This window comes from Parasteatoda tepidariorum, chromosome 7 (assembly GCF_043381705.1).
Source record: "Parasteatoda tepidariorum isolate YZ-2023 chromosome 7, CAS_Ptep_4.0, whole genome shotgun sequence".
Taxonomy (NCBI): domain Eukaryota; kingdom Metazoa; phylum Arthropoda; class Arachnida; order Araneae; family Theridiidae; genus Parasteatoda; species Parasteatoda tepidariorum.
Genome location: NC_092210.1, coordinates 30,675,761 through 30,702,041, shown reverse-complemented (window position 1 = coordinate 30,702,041; position 26,281 = coordinate 30,675,761). Strand labels below are relative to the sequence as shown.

The window sequence follows — 26,281 nt, the reverse complement described above, 5'->3', positions numbered from 1 at the left end:
ACTTGATCCTACCTTGAGGTACCTTTTGATAGATGAAGGTTGACATAGTCGAAAATTAAATCCCTACAATATAAACGGAAAAATTACCAAATGAATGGTTTAAGTACAGTATATTTTAATTTTATTAACTGGATTTTTTTACCAGAATTGCCATTACCATTACGGTAATTTTACCAGATTTACTTTCTACGGTGGATTAAATTAAAATCTATTATAAATCTACCTTGCGAAATTATTATGACTTGCTATTATAAGACTAAAATTCACAGACAATTTTACTTACAACATATTTTATTTATAATTTTCTAGAAATGCAATTCACACGTGAATATTAATAATTTTAAAATTGCAAATAATTGCTACGTTTTTAATATCATCTTCAAAGTTATGTATTAAATTCATTTGATACTTTCTGGACATATTGATTTATTTAGTTATGAGATATTAAATTTATTAAATTACTAAATATTCTAGGTTACTAATAGGGGCACCAAAAGCACAAACAAGACAACCAAACGTCACAGAAGGAGGAGCTGTTTACAGATGCACAATAAATCAACCAGCAGTTTGCCAAAGGATACCATTTGATGACTCTGGTAAACTATTATGAAGCCTTTATACAAATAATGAAAAAAATTTAAAAAATCTACAATGTAAAAAAATTCAAATCAAATTACGGTGAAAAGTACTGGCACTCGATTTGCCGGTGCCCTTTTATCCATTTTAACCGGAACATGTTACTGAACAAAAAGACTGAGATACCGTTTTTTACAGCAATAATTACCATAAAATCACTGAGTCACTATAATTAAATAAATATTACTGAAAAATTGCGGTATAATATTTTACGCTTTTTTTTCCGCCATTTTTTTTCCGAAAAATTCCATTATTACCATAACATGTTACAGAGCAAAAAATCTGATATGCTGTAATTTCAACAAATAAAACTACCGTGAAATCACTGAATCACTCTAATTAAGTAAAAATTACTGTAAAAATCATAATGTAATATTTTACAGTAAAGATGAATTTTACGCATAATGCATCCCAAAATGGCGGCACTCTATACTACAATTTGATCCGTAATTTTTGTTTCTTTGATCACATTATGATTTTTATTGATTATGATTTTTCTAAATATTTGAATCTGTATAAAACTAATAAACCTAAGAAATTTAAATCAAACGAAGACTTGTAACGGAAAATTACTTTTTCTTTATAAGAAAGGTCAACGTCTTTCGTTCGTTTAAATTACGACGCTTTTCATCGGGAGGACACTTAGAGTATGAAAACTTAGAAACCTTTTAGAACCAAAAAGAAGTTAATGACAAAATAGAAAACAAAAATTGATTCAGTGAAACTTGAAAAAACACTTGTGTTACTCTTCTTTTTTGTGCATGGAGATGTATTTTTAATCATCTTATACGTCTTTCTTGAAAAAGGTAGATTCAGATTGACAGTCCATCGGCTACAATTTTTTCCCTCATTACAATTTGTTTTTCAATTTTTCGTTTGCTCTGTTCTTTTTCTTATTCATAATCAAGTCCAAATGTCGTGGGAAAAAAATTTTATCTTTGGAATACTCAAAAGATATCGAATTGACATTTTTCGAATTCTAATCTAAAGCAAAATAGGTGTTTTTTTATTTCATGTAAATGAATAATTACTTCATTATGGATTCAAGGATAAAAGAATAATATGGTTCAGGGTATCCATATTATGGTTCAGCGTTTGACCAATAAATTTTTCTAAAGTATTAAAACATTTTTATTATAAATTTTTCTTCAAAATTATTTTTTTTATCAATGGAAATAAGAATTGCGACTCAATCATTAAACTGTCTTTGTAAAACAATAGGGCTTGATACCTAGTGGCAGCTTGTGGCAGCCTACCTAGATACCTAGTGGCAGCCCATCCAGCTTAAAATCGATGGGTACCAGCTTGTTTGGAAGAGGAGAAAAAGTTGGCCCGTGCGCTATACTGACCACATTGTGAAGCCTTAACATCCATGACCCCTTGGTCTTTAATATGACTGTTTGAAGGAGTGCTTTACTTTTAATAATTTGAACTTTAGAAATTAGATTTGTTATTTTAAAGAGCAAGTTTTTTTCAATGCAAGGTACACTGTAAAAAATTCCGTATCAGATTACCGTATAAAAGACCGGCACTTTAGACCGTCGTACCATCTCTAAAATCTATTTTACCGTCCATTTTTACAAAAATCCATTTTTACCGTAAAATGTTATACCGTAATTTTCACACTAATATTTAATTAATTAAAGTGATTCAGTGATTTTTCAGAAGCTATTTCTGTAAAAATTACGCTATATCAGCTTTTTTGTTTCGTAACATGTTTCGGTAGAAATGGATTTTCCGATAAAAAATATCAGCACCCTGAGTATTTTTTACCATAATTTGATCCGGAAGTTTTTATAGAGTATCTTACTGTATTAAATTTTTCAATTTTAAGAAGTAAAAAATTTTTTTACTGTTTTTATCAAACATATTCGAACTTTTTCTCCCTAGTTCCTTATCCCACTCCTCATTCCTCATTAAGAACTAAAATAGAATTTTTAAAATAAAGGAGTGTTCAATTTTAAGTAACGCTTTTTTTCTACTCTGCTCATTATATGAATCGTCTTCTCATTTTAGGTCCAGGTCAAATTACTCTCAGAGGTCAAAAAGAAAGAACAGATAACAAATCTCATCAGTGGTTTGGAGCAACAGTTCAAAGTTCGGGAGAAAATGGATTCATTGTGGTAAATATTTTTTTAATACTGTAGAACTAATTTTCCCGTGAAAAAATTTTTATTTATATAAAAATAACTTGGTTAAAATTTATATGAATATATCTATCAAACTTATGAACGATATCAATGCGTCTGAACCATTTTAAATTCTCTTTTCCGTCCGCTAAAAATGGAGTAATTGTCACAAATCTCAATATTCAAAAAGACTATTACTTGCTTCATTTTGATTTAAACTTTTAAGGAGTATTTTTTCCAAACAGCTCATTATTTTTTGGTGGAATCAATAGCAAAGAGAAATGCTGATAAAATGCATAAGTTTAGAAAAGAAATTTTAGAAAAATAAATGTTAAGATATGTGCTATATTTTTCTATTAGAAAGGAAATATTGGCATTGCAATTTGGCCCCATTGTGCCGTAATTAATATCTCTTTAGTGTTGCGGCTTAGCCTTGTGTTTTGCTATATTGTAATAATAAATGAGGCCTAGTTTAAAAATTGTAAGTTAATATAAAAGTAAAATATCGGCCTTTTAGTATATGCAGAGGAGACAAGAAAGAATTTTTCATAGTGTGCCACCACTTTCTTTATGAAAGGAAATAATTGATGAAGCATTTAAATCATTTTTTTAAATTACCATATTATGAAAAAAAGAAAGGAATAAAGCCTTCTATATTTCATAGCTGCAGCATACCATTCCGGGATTCGAACCCTGTCTCTCCGAGTAATCAGTTGGCGCTTGCTTCATACTATACCATGGGGCTGTAGTGAGGTAGCAGATGGGCGAGATTGAAGCTTAACTTTTAAAAAAAATTTTTATAATTTTTTCAAAAAAAAGAATTCCTTAATTTTTTTGAATTCAATTAGTTTACTTTTGTCTTAAATACTGTATTTCTCAATAACTTTTATAGGATAATTTATTTGAAAATAGTTCCAGCTGAAAACTTTAAAGAAAGATATAGTAATAAGCTAAAATAAAGCTTTAATCACTTGGAGTGCCATAAGTGGAAATAGTTGTTAAATAGTTTAGAATACCGTCGTATAATAACAATAAACCACATCTGACCCCAATTACACTTTGTCACAATTTTCATTTCATAATAAAGCGTTGTATTTAATAATAAAGTTTAAAATTTAAATGCTTAAAAGGCAAGTAGCAATAAATCTACGCTACTAACAGTGACATTACGCCAATTTTTCGTTACTCAGACTACAAAATTTGACCTTTTAAATGTGAACATGATTAATAATTTAATACGATATTTAAACACTAGAATAACAAATCATAATTTTCAAAAACTTTAAACTAGTCATAATTTCTAGACAAGAACAATTTTTTGTCTATCTCTTTGTAAAGCAATGTCGTATTATATAAGATCATAACAATTCCTCAAGCTATTTTTTAAAATATGCACGAAATTTATTAAAGCTTATAAGTGCTGAGTTACTCATTTTTATAAATAATTACTATAAATAATCAATAAAATTTAAAAACATCATTATTTTTAAGAATATTCTGTTGACAATTGTTTTCGGACAAAGGCGTTTTTCTGACTTTCTTTCCTGATTCTATAACTGATAAATTAATTTGAAGACATTATTTGAAATCTGAAATCTGATCGTATTTTAATAAAAAACATTAAAATGTGAGCCCAATTATAAAAATAACTATTCCTTAAAATACTAAAGCATTATAATTTTTTAAAAGAATATTTTGCTGTCCACAGTTTCCAGACAAAAATAATTTTCTTCCCATCGCTCCGAAAGACATTCCATTGTCCTATAAGATATACTGATAACAAAGAGAATCTCTAAAATTCAAAACCTCTATAGTGTCTGGGAAAGAAAGTGTCTGGAAAACGTAGATCGTATTGATAAAAGTAACATCTTGGATTTTGTCAAACACAACAAAACAACCGCTTCGTTAAAGAAAGAAAAAACACTTGACGTGCCTCAACAATAGAAGATGAGGATGATTTTTGAGGACAAATTGAAGTTTTTCTTAGTTTAACCGAATACTTCAAGTACTATGGAATTAAATTTTAACACTTTTAATAGACTTTTAAATCGTTTTATAGATTTTGAAATCGCTTTATAAATTTTTAAATCGCTTTATTGCTGCACGCAATTTATCTTTTTTATTGCTGTCTTCATTCGCAATTAAACAAAATAATACTTATGTTAATCCATTTCTATAATTATTCCTTAGTTTTAGGCAAAATTCCTTTATTAGTTAATTACAACTCACTCAATACTTATTCGTGAGTAAAAGCTAATAATAATTTCTATAGTAATTCCCAAATATTTATAGATAGTTAATTTAGTATTATTAAACTAAAAGTAATCAATGTATATGCTTTTCATGTTTGAAATATAAATAATTGAATTATATATTGCGATTTTTAATTTTAATAGACCTTAAAAGTCACAATTACATCAGCCAATTAAAAGTGTCCTGGTTCCATTCAACTCATGTTATTTAAAGTGGTTACAGCAGAAAGTCAAATACTCAAAAGGATTTAGACATATAATACAAAACTTTAGAGCTTTTTAAGACATAGCAAATTCACTAAAATTCTAATTCACTCGAAAATTACTATGCATCAATTTTCATTTAAAGTGACCACATTTGGCCCTAAGCGTTTGGCAAAATGCTTTGCTAAAAATCGCAACTCACGAGTTAACTTTTTTGTTCCGTTCCTTGTTCAAGAATCCATTTGTTCAAATGCTCCATTTTTTGTTCACTTATTATTAAAAGTTAATATTTTTATTTCATTTTTCTGATAACTACATTAATCAAATAAAAAATAATACTTTATTCAAAACTTTCTTGGATAAATTATAAAATACTCTGCTTCCACTTGACCCATGTGGATTCAAGCTGTCCCTGATACATATGTTTCAAGACGCATAATGCAAATTTCAATGCTTTTTTGATCATACCAATAAATCTTGAAATAAGCATAAGGCCATTACTGCACGGAGCAAAGAATTCTGGTAAACTTATCGCACTGTATGGTCATGGGTACCTTATGGGTATGGATACCTTAGAGCAAGGGATACAAACCATCTATTCGGTAAAATTTATTATTCAGTTCTGTATTTTTTTTTTAAATGTGTCAAAATAAGAACTATAACTTTGAAAACCAGAATTTCCGGTAAACCGTCACGATATGAACGAAAAAATTACCAAATGAATGATTTAAATATCGTGTATCTTGGAGTTTTTTTTTTTTTTTTTTTTTTTTTTTTTTTTTTTTTTTTTTTTTTTTTTTTNTTTTTTTTTTTTTTTTTTTTTAACAAAATCATGATTTTTTTTACTAGAAATGTCATAACCATACTCTACGGTAATTTTACCAAAAAATATTCTATCCATCAGAAATGAATGTATATTATTGCTTTATAATTTACGCTTAACATTTTTATCTAATCTGTATAACTATTTTAGGCATGTGCTCCCCGATATGTTTATTTTTCAAGTAATTTAAAAAGACATGATCCAGTTGGTACATGTTGGGTTGTAAGAAGTTCCTTCCAGCACTATCAGGAATACTCACCATGTAAAACACGTAAGTTTATTGGTTTTAATAATTCTTTAATTTCAAATAAATTTTCGTAATAATTTGTATCGTTGTAATTTGTATAATTGTTGGCGACTCCAAAGGAGAGAAAAATTCTTAATATGCTTTTAATTCTCTTTATTTAATTTTCAAAAATAAACTGATGATAGATATTTTCTCTATTTAAGTATACCCTTACAAAAATTAAGGTGTTTTTGAGGTTCTTTTGAAGTGATAAGTGTAAAAAACTACACCTGAGGTAGAAATGAGGTTATGTTTTGCACCAAAAATAGCCTTATTAGTAAACTTCAATTTCAACCTCATTTACACTACATAAAATCAACCTCATACATCATCAATACTTTCAGTTGAAATCGGGTGAAATTATACACACCTCAAATATTTTTATTTGCTTGAAGTGCAGAAAAAATTACATGTACACCTCAACCTCAACTTTTTTAAGCAGATTGCTCTAATAAGGTAGATCTCTGTCAACCTCAAAATAACTTCAAATGTGAATGCACTTCATGTGAGTCAACTTCATGCACTTTGATTGCAATCCTCTTGATGTTGATTTTTTAAGGTTGTTTCAACTTCAAATACACCTCAGATCTACCATAACGCCTTAAAACAACCTCCAACAAACCTCAAAAACTCTTTTCTTTTTTGTGAGGAAGGGCCATCACCCAACCGCAATTTGAGTTATGAAGCGTGCAGTATTTTAGATTCTCTAACAATTTTTTCTCAAAAAATTATGCCTGTACAATTCTGTGATCATCAGTTCTTGAAGGATATTTAAATAAACATTTGCTGATTTTCAAATTTTAATTAAGTATTTTTATTTTTATGCAATTTTAAGACTTTAAAGAAAAACTTTAAGGAAATTTTTTAACGACATTAGGATCACTTTTCATCCATTTAGATCAGCAATAAGATTAGACTTTTAAACATCTAAAAGCTGAGAAGCATGTAACTTTAAATGCCTTACTCAAAACCAGAAATCTATTTAGTTTATTGAATTAAAGTTGTAAGGAAAAATTCATTGAAGTTCTAAAATTTATCAAGTTCTAATTCTCCCAAACTAATAAAGTGGCTCCTTTATTTTTTAACTTTTTTAAAAAGTATTGTGTTGTCTAATAATACATCCAAAGTTTATTAAGTACAAAAATATATAGAGGAAACACAAATTAAAAATTTAACTTAGAATCAAAGAGAACGAGGCCTCATAGCGGTTGTTACTCGTTTAACAGTTGTTAATTGTTTAACAGTTATTAATCGTTTAATGGTTGTTAATTGCTTAATGGTTGAATTTCGATTGATGCAATTCATAATTTATACTTGCCGTCAATATTCTTTATATAACAATATTTTTTTACATACTTTAAATATATCTTTCAGAAAATTTTAAAAAAAAGCAGGAAAAAACTAAAATCTTGAACAAGAAAATGCAATTCAAGAATTTTACGAACTTCTACTTAATGCACTAATCAAATTCTCACTTTCTCAATGTATATTTTATATGAATTTTTATTTTGATGATAAAGTGACAAAAAATATTATCGGTGCAGCGTTGAGGATCATTCTGAATCAAAATGAAAAGTTTGTTTTCAAAACACTTGTATTCTGCACAAAATCGTTTAATTATAACAAAACTACAATGAAAGAATATTTCCCCTCTTCTCTTAATATGAATACCAATTAAGTTTTTCAGCTTGTTTTCGAACGGTATCGTTATAACAGTTTGGAGCGGGCTCCAAACACTCGTTTCAGGAACTGATCCATTAATTTACTTTAGAGCTGCTTTTGACAATAGTAGTTTTAGTTCATTTTAATTTGCTCCAAACTTGCATTATAATATCTACGATAACAACGAAGTATATATGATTTCTAATATAATATCTCTACATGTTTTTGATATAATTCTTTTTTAAACATTGAGAATTATACACAGTTTCACAAATTTTTATTTTCAATAGGATTTTTCGAAGTACACTAAAATATTATATCAAGAAGTACAGACACTCAGAGGGCTGGTATATTTTTTCCATAAAAAATCTGATATACAGCAATTTTTACAGTAATAATTATCGTAAAATCACCGAATCACTCTAATTAAATATATATTACTATGAAATTTGTGGAATAATATTTGACTGTAAAAATGGACTTTACGGCAAAATGGAATTTACGGATGATGCTTCCAACGTGCTGATACTTTACACAGTAATTTAGTCAGGAAATTTTTTACTGTACACGTTTCTTTAAAATGGGACAAAATAATTTAAATAAAATACTTGACATTATAAAAACAACAAAATTGGAAGTAGTAATTCGATTTAAAATTAATTATTTTCCTTGAATCATATTAACAATTTAAAGCAATTGCAGGTTTTTGATTAAATTCCAAAATGAAGTCTATCTTTGCACTTTATTAATAACTTGTACCAAATATATATTTCTATTTTCATAAAATATATTAATATTTCAAATTAACGTTTGTTTTTTACGTCAAATATTTGGTTCCAAATTCGTTTTGAAATGCATTATCTAATATTTCCAGATAGTGTAAGATTATTCGTTTACCTACCGGAAACGAAATCTATATTTCTAATCTATTCAAAGTTTGAACTGAAGATATATTTCTAGTTTCTTAAAATGATAAAAACATGCATTCAGATCAAATAGACCTTTCTTATGAACCATTTGGTTCCGAATTTGCTTTGAAAAATATTATCTAATATTTCGAGATTATGTAAGATTTTTCATTTTTCTATCAGAAATGAAATCTATCTTTCCAATCTATTCAAAACTTGTACTGAAGATATATTTCTAGTTTCTAAAAATGATAAAAACATACATTTAGTTGAAATAAATATTTTACAATATTTGAAAAATATTATCTCATACTTCAAGATTATCTAAGATTTTTAATTTTCCTACATAAAGTGAAATCTATATTTCTAATCTATTCAAAGTTTGTACTGAAGATATATTTCTAGTTTCCTAAAATGGTAAAAATATGCATTCAGTGCAAAGAAATATTTTTTGACATCAAACATTTGGTTACAAATTAGTTTAGAAAACTATTATCCAATATTTCGAGGTTGTGCAAATACAGGTTTTTTTCATTTTTCTACATTAAACGAACTCTATCTTTCCAATCTATTCAAAACTTGTACTGAAGATATATTTCTAGTTTCTGAAAACGATAAAAACATGCATTCAGATTAAATAAACCTTTTTTTATGAACTTTTTGGTTCTAAGTTTGTTTTAAAAATATTATCTAATATTTCGAGATTATCTAAGATTTTTCATTTTTCTACCTGAAACGAAATCTATCTTTAAAATCTATTCAAAACTTGTATTGACGATTGTACTGTTTTCTAGTTTCAAAACTTGTACTGATTTTTAGTTTCTAAAAATGACAAACACATGCATTTAGTTGGAATAAATATTTTTTACATCAAATATTCGGTTGCAAATTAGTTTTGAAAAATATTATCTCATATTTCAAGATTGTCTTAGATTTTTAATTTTTCTACATGAAGCGAAAATCTATATTTCCAATCTATTCAAAGTTTGTACTGAAGATGTATTTCTAGTTTCGTGAAATGGTTAAATCATTCATTTAGTACAAACAAATATTTCTTTAAAGCAAACATTCTGTTACAAATTCGTTTAGAATACTATTATCCAATATTTCGAAATTGTGCAAAAGCAAAGATTTTTCCTTTTTCTACATGAAACGAAATCTATCTTTTTAATACATTCAAAAATTTTTCTGTTATAGAAATTAGTTTTATCGAGTGTAGAAATCTAAAGAATACCCTTAACTATTTACATTAAGGCATGAATAAGGGTAGTGTTTGTATGTGGGCGGAAGAGATGAAACGGTCTAACGGTCCAAACGCCTGTTTGTTATGGCAAGGGGGAAAATGTCTGGCTTTTTTGGCAGATAGAAGATATTTGTATGCTAGCATCAGGGATCGTAAAGGGATGTTTATGCACATGGTGGTGATGTTGATTTTCTGACAAACGATATGAAAACAGTAGCCAACCGGAAAAATTTTTTTCATTTATAGATGAGGCAAAAATACGGGGTTAAGGTTAGCTATTTATACTGCGAGATTTAAGTTTAAGTTATTTTTAAGTAGAAATTTATTTGTTGACTTAGTCATAATGACTGAAGATTACTATGTATTTTTAAAATACATATATTAGTTCGTAAAATTTTTTTAAAAATTTTTTTTGTAAATTATGAATTTATTCAGTACCTATTTATTGATATTATAGCCAGAAACAAGATCTTATTTAAGGCGATGATTAAATGTGTCACATTTAAGTAAAAATATCCACGTAGTCTGGAAAAAAATTTAGTCAATAAGTTTTTAAATCATGAACTCGGGCTATATCAGATAATAGAAAATACAAAAGCGTTTATTTATTTTTTGATGTATTTACCTGTGACGAGTGAGTATTCGTAACAGTTCTGAATTGTAATTTTAAAGAAAATCGGTTAAATGCATTTGTAAGTTGTTATTTTAATTAGTAAGTTAGAAATGTGTGAAGCTTGCTGATTTTTTTTTTTTTTATTTAAGGGAAATATGCTAAAAGTAATATTAAGTATAGTAAAAGCATATTGCATATCAGTAAAATTTACTTCATCTTGGTGAAAAATTCAATTTGAACGACAAATAGAAATATTATTACGAAATTTGAATATTTTTTTTATATTTTTATTTTTATATAAGTACTTCTTTATTTTTTGATGTATTTATATATAAGGAGTTACTGTTTGTAGCAATTCTGAATTATAATTTAAAGAAAAATTTTTGTAAAATACTTGAGAAAGTAGTTATTGTGCAATGAAAATGTGAACAGCTTGCTAATATTTTTTTTTATTTATTAAGTGAAATTTATAAAAGGTAAAGGTTATTTTCTACGAGGCTTCAGTCGATATATTGTTTGATACATATTGTTTGTTGATTATATTGCTTGATATATTTTGCAAACTTTTCTGTTTTTTCTTTTAACATAATTAGCTAATTATAATGGATAAGTCTTCAACAAGAGAGGTATACACCTTATAACTAAACTTGCAATTATAGCTTCCTTTTGCTTTAAATCATTATTATTTTTAAATACGCAATGTTAAATGGTAATTGTAAGAGTAAAATTGTATCTGGAATGCACATAAATTTAATGGCAATTTATATTTTTTATTAAGTTTAATAAATCTCTTTTAATGTGTTTCTATAACAAAATAGAATTAATTGTGCTTTCTGTTTCCCATTTTAACGGGAAAATTATGCAATGTTTCAATCGTAGATTGTTTTACGCGAATATAGTAAATTTTTCCTCGTGAGCTTCATTGCTGTTTCTAGGCGTTTATCAGCCACAAGGAAAACTATCTTATTTTAAGTCTTCCGTCATCAGAAAACCGGAAAAGGAATCCCCAACCAATCTCTGAAATAAAAATATTTATAAAGTTTGAGACGCAGGATCCTCAAGAGCAAGTTCAGCTGCCCTTCTCTGTTATTTTTATTGTGTTCAAATGTAAACATTCGTTCCATTTAATGGAGATGATGAAAGAATGAAATTATTATATGAAAGAATTATAAAGACTAAATGGGAATAGTTTAACGAACTGTTAAAAAGCAGGCGTATTAATGTGTGGGCTAAATAATTTCAAAGCTTTGGAAAAAATCATTATATGTTTGTTTTTAGTATCGTTGAAATAATGGGTAAATAAGGTATACATGAATAATGGAGAGTACGTATTGGTAAGTTCTGCATGATAAAAAATTCCTGATAAAATAACGGTATAAGGTACCGGTACTTTGGGGTGCATCACCGGTAAAATCCATTTTTATCGTAATATATTATACCATAATATTTACAGTAATACTTATTTAATTAGAGTGATCAATTAATTTTACTATAATTATTGCTGCAAAAATTACGCAACATCAGATTTTTTGTTGCGTTATTAATACTTAAAAATGGAATTTACGGGTAAAAAGAACAGGCACTCGATACTGGTACTTTTTACCATAATTTTATCCGTCATTTTCTTTAGTGTATTAATGTTTTTCACTAAAATAATTTTAAAAAACCTAAACGTTGGACTCAACAACGTCAAATGCTTGCTTTTCATATCTCTGAAATAATGGGTCATTAAGTAATGGGAAAATAGGTATAATGGATAAGTATTGGGTATAATGGAAAAGTATTGGGTTTTATGGGAAATAATAAATTAAATTATAAAATTAAGGGGTAGTTGTAGGTATATAAGAGGTAACGTATTAAATTTCACCACAATATTGTTTATGTATATCCAAAACTGCAACTTTATTGTAAACTGTTGAAATTGTTTACGTATGTTAAACCATAATATTATCTAGTTTAGCTGTAACCTGAAAATGCTGATAATTTTAACATATTAGTTTACTTTTTCAGACAGTTTTATAAAAAGCATAATAGTCTCATGAGAGTAATTTTTGTCAATATAAATTTGATAAAAGTGTTATTTACCATTAAAAAGTCTCATAAGATGGAAAGTGGGTCCCATTGCTTGACCAAGAGAAGTTATCTTGTCTTCTGTGTTGGGCTCAAAATTGCAGACTGAACACATACAGTGACGAATTTAATATGTGTCGACTGTTTAACGCCGGTATTAAAATAATGAAATTAAGATTTTAAAAAAAACAGGATGAAGTAATAATCCATAAACGCTACTCAAAAAACCTAAATTTTATTCATTGCTTTAAAATTGTTTTGCTATGGAAATACGTAGTTTATATTTGTAATATAAAAATTTTAACCAACATGTAATTTTTACGAACAAAATTGAAGCAAATTTAAAATAAAGAAATCTTCGTTTTACTAATTTCACATATATATTTTTGCTTCAAACAAGATCCGACACGCAAGCTACATTAACCAAGCTACAAGCTCCATTTCTATAGAAATCTTTTTTTTTTCTGTCGAACCTTCTTGTTTTCAAGTGAAAAACTTATTGTGTACATTAATTAGTGTACATCATATTGTGTATTTCATACATTTGTTATTGAAACCAGCTGCATAAATCCAATTTTGGAAGGAACTTAAAAAGCTAATCTTATCTTCCAACTGTTATTCTTTTGACAAATATCATTCAAAACGTTTGCTAGTTCGAACAAAACTGAATTATGATACAATTTTAAGCTCAAATTGCACCTCAAAATGTGCAACGTCTGCAAAAAAGGATGCCAAATTAACTTTAACCGCACTATTCATGTATTTCTCGAAACTTCACCACAACTACCCTGCATCATAAAAATTTCAAACGCCTCTTTTATGATTTCCAACATCCAATTTGCGCCCCACGTCCCTTTTTACATCATCCTAAGAGCAGAAACAGAAGGATCATCTCTGGTGATTTGCGTTGTCATCACCGGAAAAGATGAGGGAAGAGCAGGTCACGTGGTGGGCACGTGTTCTGGAAGATTTAAAAGCATCACTAAGTTCTATTTTCCAGAAATCTCCATTTTTTTAACAGGCACTCAAGATTGGTGATTATATTTATCCAATTATCCCTGAATTGTTTTTCGAACTTTTTAATTTCGAGATCTTGCTTAAATAAAGCTGTTTATGCTGTGTTAATTCGAGGAAACATAAATAGGGGTTTCTGTTGACTCAAATTCAGACTGTTGGAAATAAAGTCATAAAAGCCGTTTAATATCACTCTACTGTAGCGCGAAACATGTGGTATGAATTTTACTTCGTTAAATAAGTCGTAAAGGAAAAAGTCAGTTTTCAGAAGTGGCATTGCCTCCAGTCATTAACACTAAAGGGGTATTACCCCTTGTTCTAATACAAACATCTAAATTTGAATCTCGTAAAATTTGGGGATTTATCACCACGCGTGCATGAAACGTTTTCCCGAAAAATATTATTTTAATATTGTAATTGTTGAGTTTAATAATATAATGCTGGAAAAGTTACTTAAAAAACTACATAATCATTAATTTTGAAAAACAATTAAACTGAAATTTAAATATATTCTTTGAAAAGTTCTATGTTATTATTACAATGGGGAATCCATTGAAGTAGGTGTGTTCAAATCGAAGTGGGCGTTTTTGTGAAGGTAGGCGTGTTCACATCACGTCTAGGTCACCACTTATCTTTGGCGATATAGGTTGCTTGTATTGAATTCTGCATTTTAAATAGGTCACTCGTCAAAGATAAAAAAAGAGAAATGCGAATTGTAAGCATAACTTTAATAATATTTTAGCAACTAAATTAAAAATATCAGGATTATAATCAATTACGTAGGACAAAAGAACCTATGTAAAGCAAACGCGAAAGAGAGGAAGAACAAAAGTTTACTATTATATATATACATTTCATTCAATTGAAATTCAGTTCAGTTCATTATACTTCAGGAACTGTTTATATATAAATTCAGGTTACACTACAGAGAATACATTGAATGTACATAGAAGTTTACAGGTTCGCCAGGTCACTAACTTTGGTACTTGAAACTAGTATGTTGATTGCACCACACTCTGTTATTCTAACTAACTAGTTTATTGAACTGTAAAAAATTCCGGATTAAATTACGGTATAAAGTATCACCACTTTGAGTGTATCATCCATATAATTAATTTTACCGTTAAATATTATCTCGTAATTTTTACTATAATATTTATTTAATTTGAATAACTTAGTGATTTTATAGTAATTATTTCCGTAAAAATGACGGTATAGTGATTTTTCATCCCATAGCATGCTCTGATTAAAATGAATTTTAATGTAAAAAGTTTCGGTGCTTGGAGTGCCATTTTTTTTTACCGTAATTTGATCCGGAATTTTTTTTAATTGTGCACTAACTAAAGAACGATTTCAATGCATTAAAACTTAGTACAAAATTTCAAAAAAAAAACCTTAATATTTTAATTAATTTTTTCACCATATACAGACATCTTAATTATAACTAAATATTAAAAGCAAAATCCTTTCGCTCAGTATAGATATTTAAAGATAGGTGCGTCAATATATTAACTTTTATTTCACAGTTCTGAAAAAATATTTATAATCTTAAAATATGTTAAAAAAATGTGTGAAGTGTGAAATAAGCGCATCTCTTCTATAACTTGCATACGCTTAAAAAGCAACTAAATATCTATTTTTTAGAACTCAATAAAGAACATTGCCAGAAATTCCGAATCAAATTACGGTAAAATGTACCGGCACACAAGATGTCGTCACTTTTTATAGTAAAATCCATTTTTATATCTAAATTTTACTAAACAAAAGATCTGATATGCCGTAATTTTTACAGTAATATTATGAAATTACTGAATCTCTGTAGTTAAATAATTATTATTGTGAAATATGCGGTTAAAAATTTTACGTTAAGAATGGATTTTATGCTACAATTAATTTCAAAAATGTATCCTGAATGCTGATATTTCTTACTGTGATTTGGTCTCGAATTTTTTACAGTGTACCTATTGCGAAGTTATTTTTGTCCATAGTTTATAACGAGAAAAAGTTACATTTTTAAATGCATTCGCGATGATTTTTTTTCTTTTTGCACTACCATAAATAATTTGCTCAGGGAAAAAAATGCAGTCAATTATTTTACACAAATATTTGAAATAAGTAAATTTTTATTAAAATCTTTAGAAAAAGTAAAGTTATAGGTATCATAATGATTTTCGATTTTAACAGTAAGCATGAATAATTTCTAGAAAAAAAATCTTTGTAGGCAATGAATTTATTCCTTGTTTTTTTTAAATAAGAAAAGTTATTCAATGGAATTAGTTCAATTTTTCTATGAAATTGCTAAACAATTTGCCGAAAAAATCCTATTTTTATATATTCTGTTAATCGAAAGTGACCATGCTAATATCTCAAAATTAAGCTTTATCATTAACTTAAAATAAACATACATCATCTGATTTTGTTCCGTTTTCCCTCTGGCAAGAATTCGTCCCTGCAAGGTTTCTTCAAATTTACAACAGTATCTGTCTTTGTTCTGACAGCTCGCTGACAGCGGATAAGAGGCCGTACTCGAAATCTCAATCGTAAATGACTTTGACATTCGGCAGAAATCCTCCCAAGAAAAACTTGCCGGGCGCTTTTTTTTTTCTTCCACAAGACGCACCATTATTATAAAGATTTTGAATTCTTTGTTGAATGTCGAGTGGCAATGTTGTTTGTAACGTAATAATGTGCTCTTTTGAGATAAATTTGGAAGATTTTTCTGATCGATATCAGCGTGTTGGAGTTACACAAATATTGCTTTTTGTCGTAAAAGCAAAGTGCTGCTTGAGTTGAATAATACTCGTGTTGTCGAACTTTGCAACTTATATTAGGGTCCTGACTTCCAACACAGGCACATGGCGGAAACTTTAATTACTAAAATTATTGAATAAAAAAAACAAAAAGGTTTGAAAACGAAAGACTTTTTTTCGTCAAAGAAAATGTTTTAGCTCAGTTGCTTTATTTTTAAATTGCAGAATACATTTTCGTGGTATCTGCATTTTAATCAATTTTACCTAGTACTACATTCAATTTATTCTATAGTTTTCATGAGTTCCGTCACAGTGATCCTATATACATAGAAGGGGGTATAAATTAATATTTAGGTACAGAAAAATCAAAAGCAAAATATGATGAATCACTAATGAAAAAGGTAGAAAAAAATCAGTTTTATGGCCGGGGGAAATGGTTTGTTGGCATTTCCACACTGAGAAGGAAAAAAAAGTATGGTCCTAACTACCAGGATATGGTAAATTTTTCAGTTTTTTGGCTCTATAGGAACATCAAAACAATCGGTAATATTTATCGAAGTGCTTTAGTAATGATTTTGGAAAAAATAGCAATAAAATTTAATTTTATAATATGTGATAAAATGTAGTAATTTGATCATAGAATAAAAACCTTAGAACATAGAATAAAAACCATTTCTTTGGTTAAATTTGCTTTTCAGTTCTGCATACTTTTTGTGGTAATAAGAACTATAATTTCGAAAACCAGAATTTCTTTCTAACCGTTATTATAAAGAACTTTAAAATTACCAAATGAATAATTTAAATGCCGTTTATTTTCATTTTATTAGCTAGATAATGTTTTAATTATCAGAAATATTTTTACAATAGCGTACGGTAATTTTACCAAAATTTTTTTCTCCGTGCAATAATCACCTTACAACTCCACCATGTTTCCTCCGACAATCAAATAAGTTTTCATATTTTCAGTCTCGCCTTTCTCTATAGTTATTCCTTATATTTCTCTTGTTTACTTTTTTTTCCGCTTTGCTTTAATTTTAATCTGCGGCTCCTAATAAATTTACTTTTTTGGCCTTTTTTCATAAGAATTCTTAAAATAAGTATTTATTATTATTTTTTATTATTTTATTATTATTATTATTTTATTATTATTATTTTATTATTATTATCATTATTATTTTATTATTATTATTATTTTATTATTATTATTTTATTATTATTATCATTATTTTATTATTATTATTATTTTATTATTATTATTTTATTATTACTATTATTATTATTTTATTATTATTATTATTTTATTATTGTTATTATTATTATTATTTTATTATTATTATTTGTTATATTGCTATTATTATTACTATTATTTATTATATTACTTTTATTACTTTTTATTATTATTTTATTGTTATTTTCGTATATATGCAGTTTTTTTTACGGAACAACCTTCAGGAAAGTCTATTCTTATTGAGTTATATTTAATAATTTGTGCATGTGATCACAAAAATAAGTCTCCATGTGCAACCTGTCGATAAAATCGAAAAAGAAGACTTGGTAATTCAATTCGTTGAAGCACATCTTACTGTTTGAGTATTCTCGATCCTGAATCCGACCAAATATTAGTCACGTATACGCACGAATTGCTCATGCTTTCAACATTTAGTAGTTTCCAAGGCAATTCAAGCGTAAGAAGTGAAAATCTTAAATGTTTTTAAGGCAAATGTAGTTGTGAATTGGAACAATGAGGCGTTTATCACGTCCTCTAACCAGACTTAATTACATAACAATAATAGTGAAGCCTCTAAAAGTAAACCCTACACTGCAAAAAGTTTTAGTGTATAATTGAAACCACTTTTGGTGTTGAGATAAATTAAATGCATTTTTACTTACAGAACTGTAATTACGGTGCAAAAAATTATATAAAATCCCCAAAATAATAATTGTTTGAAAGAATTAGTGCGAACATACTACTGAAAATGTGTTTAAACACGAAACCTGTTTTTTAAACGAAATTTTTTGCAATGAAGCCGTTAAGTTGATTCTAATGAGCAGTAAAATGTGCTATTAGTAAAGAAAAAGGGGAAAAAATTGAATTATTAAATAAATAAAACTATAACAGAGAAAAAGTAAATAAAATGTAACCATTTTTTACAGCGTATAAAAAGGTGATAATCTTGCACAGTGTAAATTTTAATTCATCTTGAAGACTGCCAAAGGAAAATGATCTATGAATCTATAATCATTGACATATTTAAAAGACAAAGGTGAAGGGCGTACTTTTTACGTTTTGAAAACATTGAACATTTATTTTTAAATTTTTAAAACTTAACTATATGAAAAAACACAAAGAATGTCAGATAAGCAGGCAATGTTACATAATCACTAGAATGTTTAAGTCGCATTATTTCTCCTTTTTGTTTCTTTTTTAGTCGTTTAGTTTTATTTGCCTATGACACAAATTCATCCCTTTCTACACTTACATTTATATTTTAATTTATGTGCATTTTATTTTATGCTAATTGTTTACTTTTATGGATTAATAACCTTTCAATATCTAAAGTTTATTTCTTTATACTTAAAGTATTGGAAAGGGGAAAATCATGAGCAAAATTCTGCGTATAAAGTTGTAACAAAATTTGTAGCAAAAGATTGAATAAATTTAAAGCCTAAGACCTTAAATGCCTTATTTTTATTTCAGTTGCTTGGGGCTATCATAGACAGGGTTATTGTCAAGCAGGATTTTCAGTTGCTGTGACTAAAGTAAGAAAAAAAATTCTTTATTCTACAGAATCATTTATTTATTTTTATCTATCTTCTTCTATATAACTTTTCTCATATATTCCTCCTATTATTTATCAAATTCTTAAAACCATTATTTTTCTATAAACATCTTCAAATCAATATTTTTTTCAAAAGACATGCATTTGCAATTTTAAAAAACTAGTTATTTTGCCTAATTGATATACATTTCTTAGGATGGCAGGCAACTTTTCATTGGTTCCCCCGGAAGTTGGTACTGGCAAGGTAATGATATACATTATTTTATTCCCAAAATTTAAGTTTTAGGCGGAAATTTCTTGACAGATGGCGATGTATAAAGTAAGGACTGTAAATCGAAATAATAATAATAATAATAATTGAAAATTACATCAAAATATTTCAAAATCTTTTATTAATGAGGCAATCTTTTGTTATAATCTTCGTGCGAGATTGGCAAAAGCACCAGAAAGAACAATAGAAGGAATCTTTAGCGCTATCTATCGAAATTTTTTTTAACTAAAATGAAAAACTTAAGGCTTAAAATTTATGCCTTATCAAAGTTTTCAGCAGGATTTTTTTTACGCTAATCGTTTTCCTGTTATATATATTTGAAAACTGTCAAGCTAATTTAGGATACTCTGTATTTCTATCATAGTTATTTTTTCTTGTAGTTGTAGTTTTTTAACAGTCGCATAAATTAGTTTTTATTTAAATTAGTCCCTTATTGTTTGCTAATTTTATATATTATAAATTTTTGTGAGTACCTTTCTATTAAGAATGAATACAATTTTATTAATTTCTTAATTACATACGACATACCTTAATTCTTATTGTTTTGAAAATTGAAAAATATCTATCTACTTACTTGCAAGAATTAGTAAAAAACTATGTGAAGTAGATTAACTTTATATTATGTTTTAAAAACTTTTATGAGAATATTTAAACCAATAATTTATCGATGCAGTTTTTAGGAAATATCGTAATCCCAAACGGATTCAGGAGAAATTCAGTACACGAAACTACTTCGATACAATATAGAATAGATAAATCAATGATACTTGTAATACCATATCTTTCTAAAGGCAAACCTTACTTTGTATTGATGATAATTATTGATTATGATATTTGATGATGATTGTTTTTTTGTTTTTGCTTCTGCCATTAACTAATTTTATAATTTTAGATCCTAAACTCTTACTTGATAATAAAATAACTTAGTTCATTGAATATCAGTAATAAATTAGTCTACTGAATATCAATAATAAATTAGTCCATTAAATAACTCATCTGAAAAGTCACGTCTTAGAAAAAAAGTAAATTCCTTATCGAATATGAACCTAATTGGATGTCTGCAATGTGACACCATTATTAATAAATTCTGACATTCGTCAATTCAGAAGCCAATCAAGAACGCCACACACGTCTGACGTCTCTAACAGGTATCCAATTAAATCATTTTCAAATCACATCGGTAGGCATAATCACTTTACTTCTTCTGAGTTTGCAAGTATCCAATTAAAATAGTTATTTTGCTTACTAACTTTTTCTACAATAGTTTCTATGAAGAACATAATTTAATCGAAACAAATACAATTTATTATTTTTATAATCGAAAATCATTAAATCCAATAAAATTGTACAAAATAATAAATAAAAAATCAAATGTATTAGATTTTCACGTTTTTACATCTAAATTACAACATGATACCTGACTAATAATTTCTTGAATCTATAAATGGAGAATGTAAGTTAAATTTAAAACTACATCTTTTTAGGTCAGCTGTATTCTCAAGATTTACTATCGAAAGATATGCTGCACGGTACTCCAGAAGGACCTGCAGAGTTTGATACCAGCTATCTAGGTAAGATGTGTAGAAATATATTTCGTTTTAACTTCATAAAATTAAATCTCAGCTAGATGTAATAAAATTCTAAAGAATATCATTAGATGGTCATTCAATCGGGTACAGGATACTCGCTATACCTCAGAATTCATTTTTTACTATTTAAATAGCATTTAGCCCTTTTTTTTAAATTCTGTAAAAAGTAATTTTGGTGGTGAAAAATGAATTCGATAGTGCTAAGTCATGTAGACATTCTTTTACAAACTATAGAAACCCTCCTTCAAAAGTCGTAGAGGCACTTTTAAACATTCAAATTCAAGGTGTACTGACATACTGACAGAAAATATTTGGTTTTTGGTTTCATATAAAGGAGAGTTGCCATAATCTTTTCCAAATCCTACCACCTCTGATTTCTGAAGAATCATTGTAAAGATAATGCTCTAGCAAATAAATTTAGAAGCTTTTTTTTTACGTAAAGATCCGTGCAGAAAAATCATATCACCGTTGCGTTAAATTAATCAGTTTTTTTTAAGTTTCCAATCTAATTTTTGAATATTCTGTGTAAGAACATTAGAGAACTAAAGTAATGTACAGATTATTTAATACATCATATAATAAAGTAACTTAACCTTTTATATTCTACATGTTTGTTTGCTAGCTAATCATTGTTTGATGCTAGAAATAGTACTGTTTAAAACGTTGCGCAGTTGCCTAAATCGTACCAAAGTTTACTATGAACAGCAAACCATTTAAACCTTACTTAACGGTTGAAATCTAAGAAACTGATGAGAACTACTGTTGAAAACACTATTGAGAACTACTGTTGAAAACACTATTGAGAACTGCTGTTGAAAACTGAGAGAGAAAATGAGAAATATTTCGGGACTAACTTTTAACCATTACTGAATTTTCCATCTTGTACACTGAGAAAAAAAGTATACTGAAAACTACCGGAATGTTGTAAAATTTACAGTGTTTCTGGCTCGATAGGAACACCAAAAAGCTCGGTAATTTTTACTGTAAAGCTTTAGTAATGATTTTGGTAAAATTAGCGATAAAATTGCTATACAAAACTAAGCAAGGTTTGGGTTCATATATTTCATGCATTTCTTAAATTTTCTCCATACAACTATATTATATTTTATCCATAATAAAAATTTTCTGGTATGGATATTTCAACATTGATAACCTTTTGTTGGATTCCATTGATTTTTAACATTAGATTTTTTTAAATTGTAAATTTATTGCTTTCAACGGAATACTCGTTATCAAAAGTTTAAATGGATTAATAAAAACAAATTTTGACAACACATGCTTTTCAAAGACGAAAACAAAATAGTTTCATTAATAATTCTTTCTTCCAAGCTATTTTGTTCTAATACTTGATTCCTGATTTTCCTCGTCTTCTGCGTTGAATTTAAACTTAAACAGCTGAGTAGCTAGTCTGAAAACTTGCTGTATTGCTTACTCATTAAAACTTTCAATAATTGATTATTCATTAACTATGTAAAACATTTCTGTCAAATATGACTCAGTTCAGACATGAACATACTTTTACATATGCATGTAGCTGCAGTATAATTATATTCTACCATTATGCATGTGTACAATGCTCAACTTAAAATTCTGTCGTATTATCTGGCTTGCATTTTAACTACACATCTATAAATTGGTATTCTCTTGCGTTAATTTTGCATTTTTTTTAAAAGTAGATAATAATAAATGATTTTGTAACTTTTTTATTCTTTGAATTATTTTATGAAAAATTTTCGGAGTTGAATCTGAATCGACTTTGACTACAGTAAAAAATCTCTCCAGATGATATACTCGTGTTTGTATTACAGGATATTCTATGGCTATTGGTGAATTTACTGGTGACCGAAGTCCTGATATAGTTGTTGGAGTACCTCGAGGAAATCGACTCACAGGAAAGGTAGGTCAATCAACAACTCACCACTCATCAGCAACTCACCTACAACTTAATTATAGATAAATTGGTACATCAAATCGGACTTGGTTTAGCATATAAAATGTATATTTTAGGTTTGCTTGTTCAACTCGACTATATACAATCTTATTAACATTTCTGGCGAGCAACTGGGATCATATTTCGGTTACTCCGTGTGTGTTGTTGATGTCAATGGAGACAGGTAATTTACAGATTATATCACAGTAAAAGTTTTTTCCATCGTCTTTTTAATTATTCTCTGTCGCTTAAAATTTTTCATTATTTAACCAATAATAAAACAATAAATCCGAAGCTACCAAATTAACACAATTTTGTTATTTAGAAATGCGTAAACAATTTTATATCATGTAAATTGTTTATGCATGTAAGAATTAACATGAATATAAAATTGTTTTAGGTAAACAATTGCAACAAATTTTGGTAAAATCTTAGTATACGTAAAACGCTTAGCACGATATTGAAAAATATCGCAAATGCAAAATGGTGATAACCTACCGAGTCTCGCTAAATCTACAACTAAAATATTGCAAACTTAATCACCCTTCAAAACATCACCAATGTCGCTAAAATCCACCGAGTAAAGTGTTCTAGGATTAAGCTCAATTATGAAGAGATTACAAACATCTTCTTAAACTATTATATCAACACAATTTATAAATAAAAATGCAAAAAAAAGTTATTTTAATATTCAAAATAATAGAAACAGACGAGGAACACAATACAAATATCAAGTTTGAAGTAATTTGATTCTTACCATTTCTTAAATTTACTTTAAACTGGAGAAACAATTAACACTTTAACAATGATAATGAATTTGTGTTGTCATCTTTGAATATAAAAATACAAATTAAGCACCAATTATAGTTAAAAAAATAAGAAGATATGTTAAAAAAAATAGAAAGTTTGTAACTCTCGAACACTTATTACTTTAAAAAAAAAAATTTTTGTAATTTAAAAAGATGAATTAGTTTATAGAGAATAAAAACTTTTAAAATACGCTTAAGAGAGACAGTCATTTTTGTCTTGTTCCTATTTCGAAATTTCATTTCGAAAAGTTTTATTAGTTTTTAAAAATTTTAATGCAGGAGACTTTGAAGCATAATTTACGTAACATAATACATCTCTCAGATGCATTACTATAAATATAAAGTATTTATAAATTATTATCATTATCATATATATCTTAGTCTTGTAGACTGATTATGTAATGTATTTAAGGTTAGATGACATCATAGTCGGTGCACCATTCTATACAGATTTGAAAGCCAAAGATGGAAGCTATGAAAAAGGAAGAATATATATCATTCATCAAACGAGAAAAGTATGCCTTTTAATTTTTCATAAATTAAATTTCAAAAAATAATTTTTTAAAAAATCACAGTTAATGTTATTGTAAAGAAACTTACCGTAATACCATTTTAATTAAAAAGCAAGAAGTTTACAAGATTGTAACGAATTTAAATGATATCATAACTGAATTGTATTTTTACCAGTATAAATTATTTTTCAGCACAACTTTCGCATTCGTGGTCATATTGATGGTGCTTACTCTGGAGGTAGATTTGGTCTATCCCTTGCTTCCCTCACTGATATTAACAGGGACGGCTATGGAGGTAAAACTAACTTTTAAAAACTTTAACGGTTCTCTGTGTGTATAACTCAAATTTAATTATTTGATGATGCTCAAAATTTCTATATAAACTTTATATATACCCACATTGCAGAAAATATTTTTGATCAAATTACGATAAATAAACCGGCATTGAGGGTGCCAGTAGAGTTGATGTAAGAGTTAGATTAATCATCATGCCGTCTGTAACATTAACTCAAAATTAGTTTTCTAAGACTGCCATACCTTAGTTGTGATACCTGAAAGGAAATATTTCTAATTTATTTTTAAAAACAAGCATTGAAACAAAAAGAAAATTATAAAAACGATTTCAAAAGTACACCTTTTATTTACAAATAAAAAATCAGGATCAAATTATGATAAAAAAATACTGGAACTCAGGTTGCCGTTATAGTTGATGCAAAAGTTTCATTAATCGATGCGCCATCTGTAACATTAACTCAAAATTAGCTTTCAAATTTTGCCCTAGAAGCGTTGTGATACCTGAATGGAAATAATATTTCCTATTTAGTTTTAAAAACAAGCATTAAAATTGAAAGAAAATTAAAAAAGCGATTTCAAAAGTGCACCTTTTATAATATATATATANACCCATATATATATATATATATATATATATATATACACGTAATCTCATTAAAAGAGTTCTACGTAATACGTCGAACTCTTTTAATAAGATTCCGATATTTTTAATAAATGGACTGTTCATTTTCGAGAACTTTATAAATTCGCTGTTACTACAAACATAACTAGAACTCAGGGAGAAATTTTACATCTGAATTGTATTGCATTGAAACTACTTTTAATGAATACTATTGTTTTAATTTATTATTTTTCAGATGTAGCTGTTGGATGCCCGTATGGTGGAAACGATGGAAAAGGAGTCGTATTTATTTTCCACGGGAGTGCGTCGGGGATCGTGAATAAGCCATCGCAAGTAAACAAAGATTATTGTAATATGTTTCTCTTTATCTTAAACAAATTTATTGCATTTAAGTTTCTGTTACTTTCGCACATTCAGTAATTACTATTATTAGCAAATGGTGCTTTTGAATCCAGCATAAGGAAGAGTAACAAAACATTTGTATGTCCGTGTCTATGTAACCGCTAAAACAGAAAAACAACTAGTGTGCCCAATACCTAATTAATCCGCAGATTTATTACGGTGATTCGTTAAAGTTCGGATTCAAGAGTTTTCTGCAGGGTAATGTGCACATGAGAGCCTTCAGTATCGCTGTGTTTAAAAGCGTTGTTTCTCTTATTTCCCTATTTCCTTCTCATTTAGTTTTGCCATTGTCTTGTCGTCATCGGCCTTCTTTTCTTTCACGATTTTTTTTTCAGCAAAGATCTTATTTTCTTTTCAACTAGTGTCTACTGCACTGTAAAAATTCCGTATCAAAAGACGATAAAAAGTACCGGCGCTCAGGAAACCGATATTTTTACCGTAAAAAAGCCATTTTACCGAATCCATTAGTCAGATAAATCCAT

At 27.8% G+C, this 26,281-nt stretch overlaps 1 protein-coding gene across 1 annotated transcript in view; it reads left to right on the top strand.

The window, feature by feature from the left end:
* Positions 1-26,281, top strand: part of LOC107444850 (integrin alpha-PS2) — an 82,872-nt gene that overhangs the window by 27,710 nt on the left and 28,881 nt on the right. Inside the window, exons 2-12 of the mRNA XM_016059084.4 lie at positions 475-596; positions 2,653-2,759; positions 6,195-6,315; positions 19,289-19,350; positions 19,566-19,614; positions 21,126-21,212; positions 23,039-23,127; positions 23,238-23,344; positions 24,382-24,484; positions 24,674-24,776; positions 25,633-25,730. Of these exons, the coding sequence (XP_015914570.1) occupies positions 475-596; positions 2,653-2,759; positions 6,195-6,315; positions 19,289-19,350; positions 19,566-19,614; positions 21,126-21,212; positions 23,039-23,127; positions 23,238-23,344; positions 24,382-24,484; positions 24,674-24,776; positions 25,633-25,730 (1,048 nt within the window). The remainder of the gene's footprint in view (positions 1-474; positions 597-2,652; positions 2,760-6,194; positions 6,316-19,288; positions 19,351-19,565; positions 19,615-21,125; positions 21,213-23,038; positions 23,128-23,237; positions 23,345-24,381; positions 24,485-24,673; positions 24,777-25,632; positions 25,731-26,281) is intronic.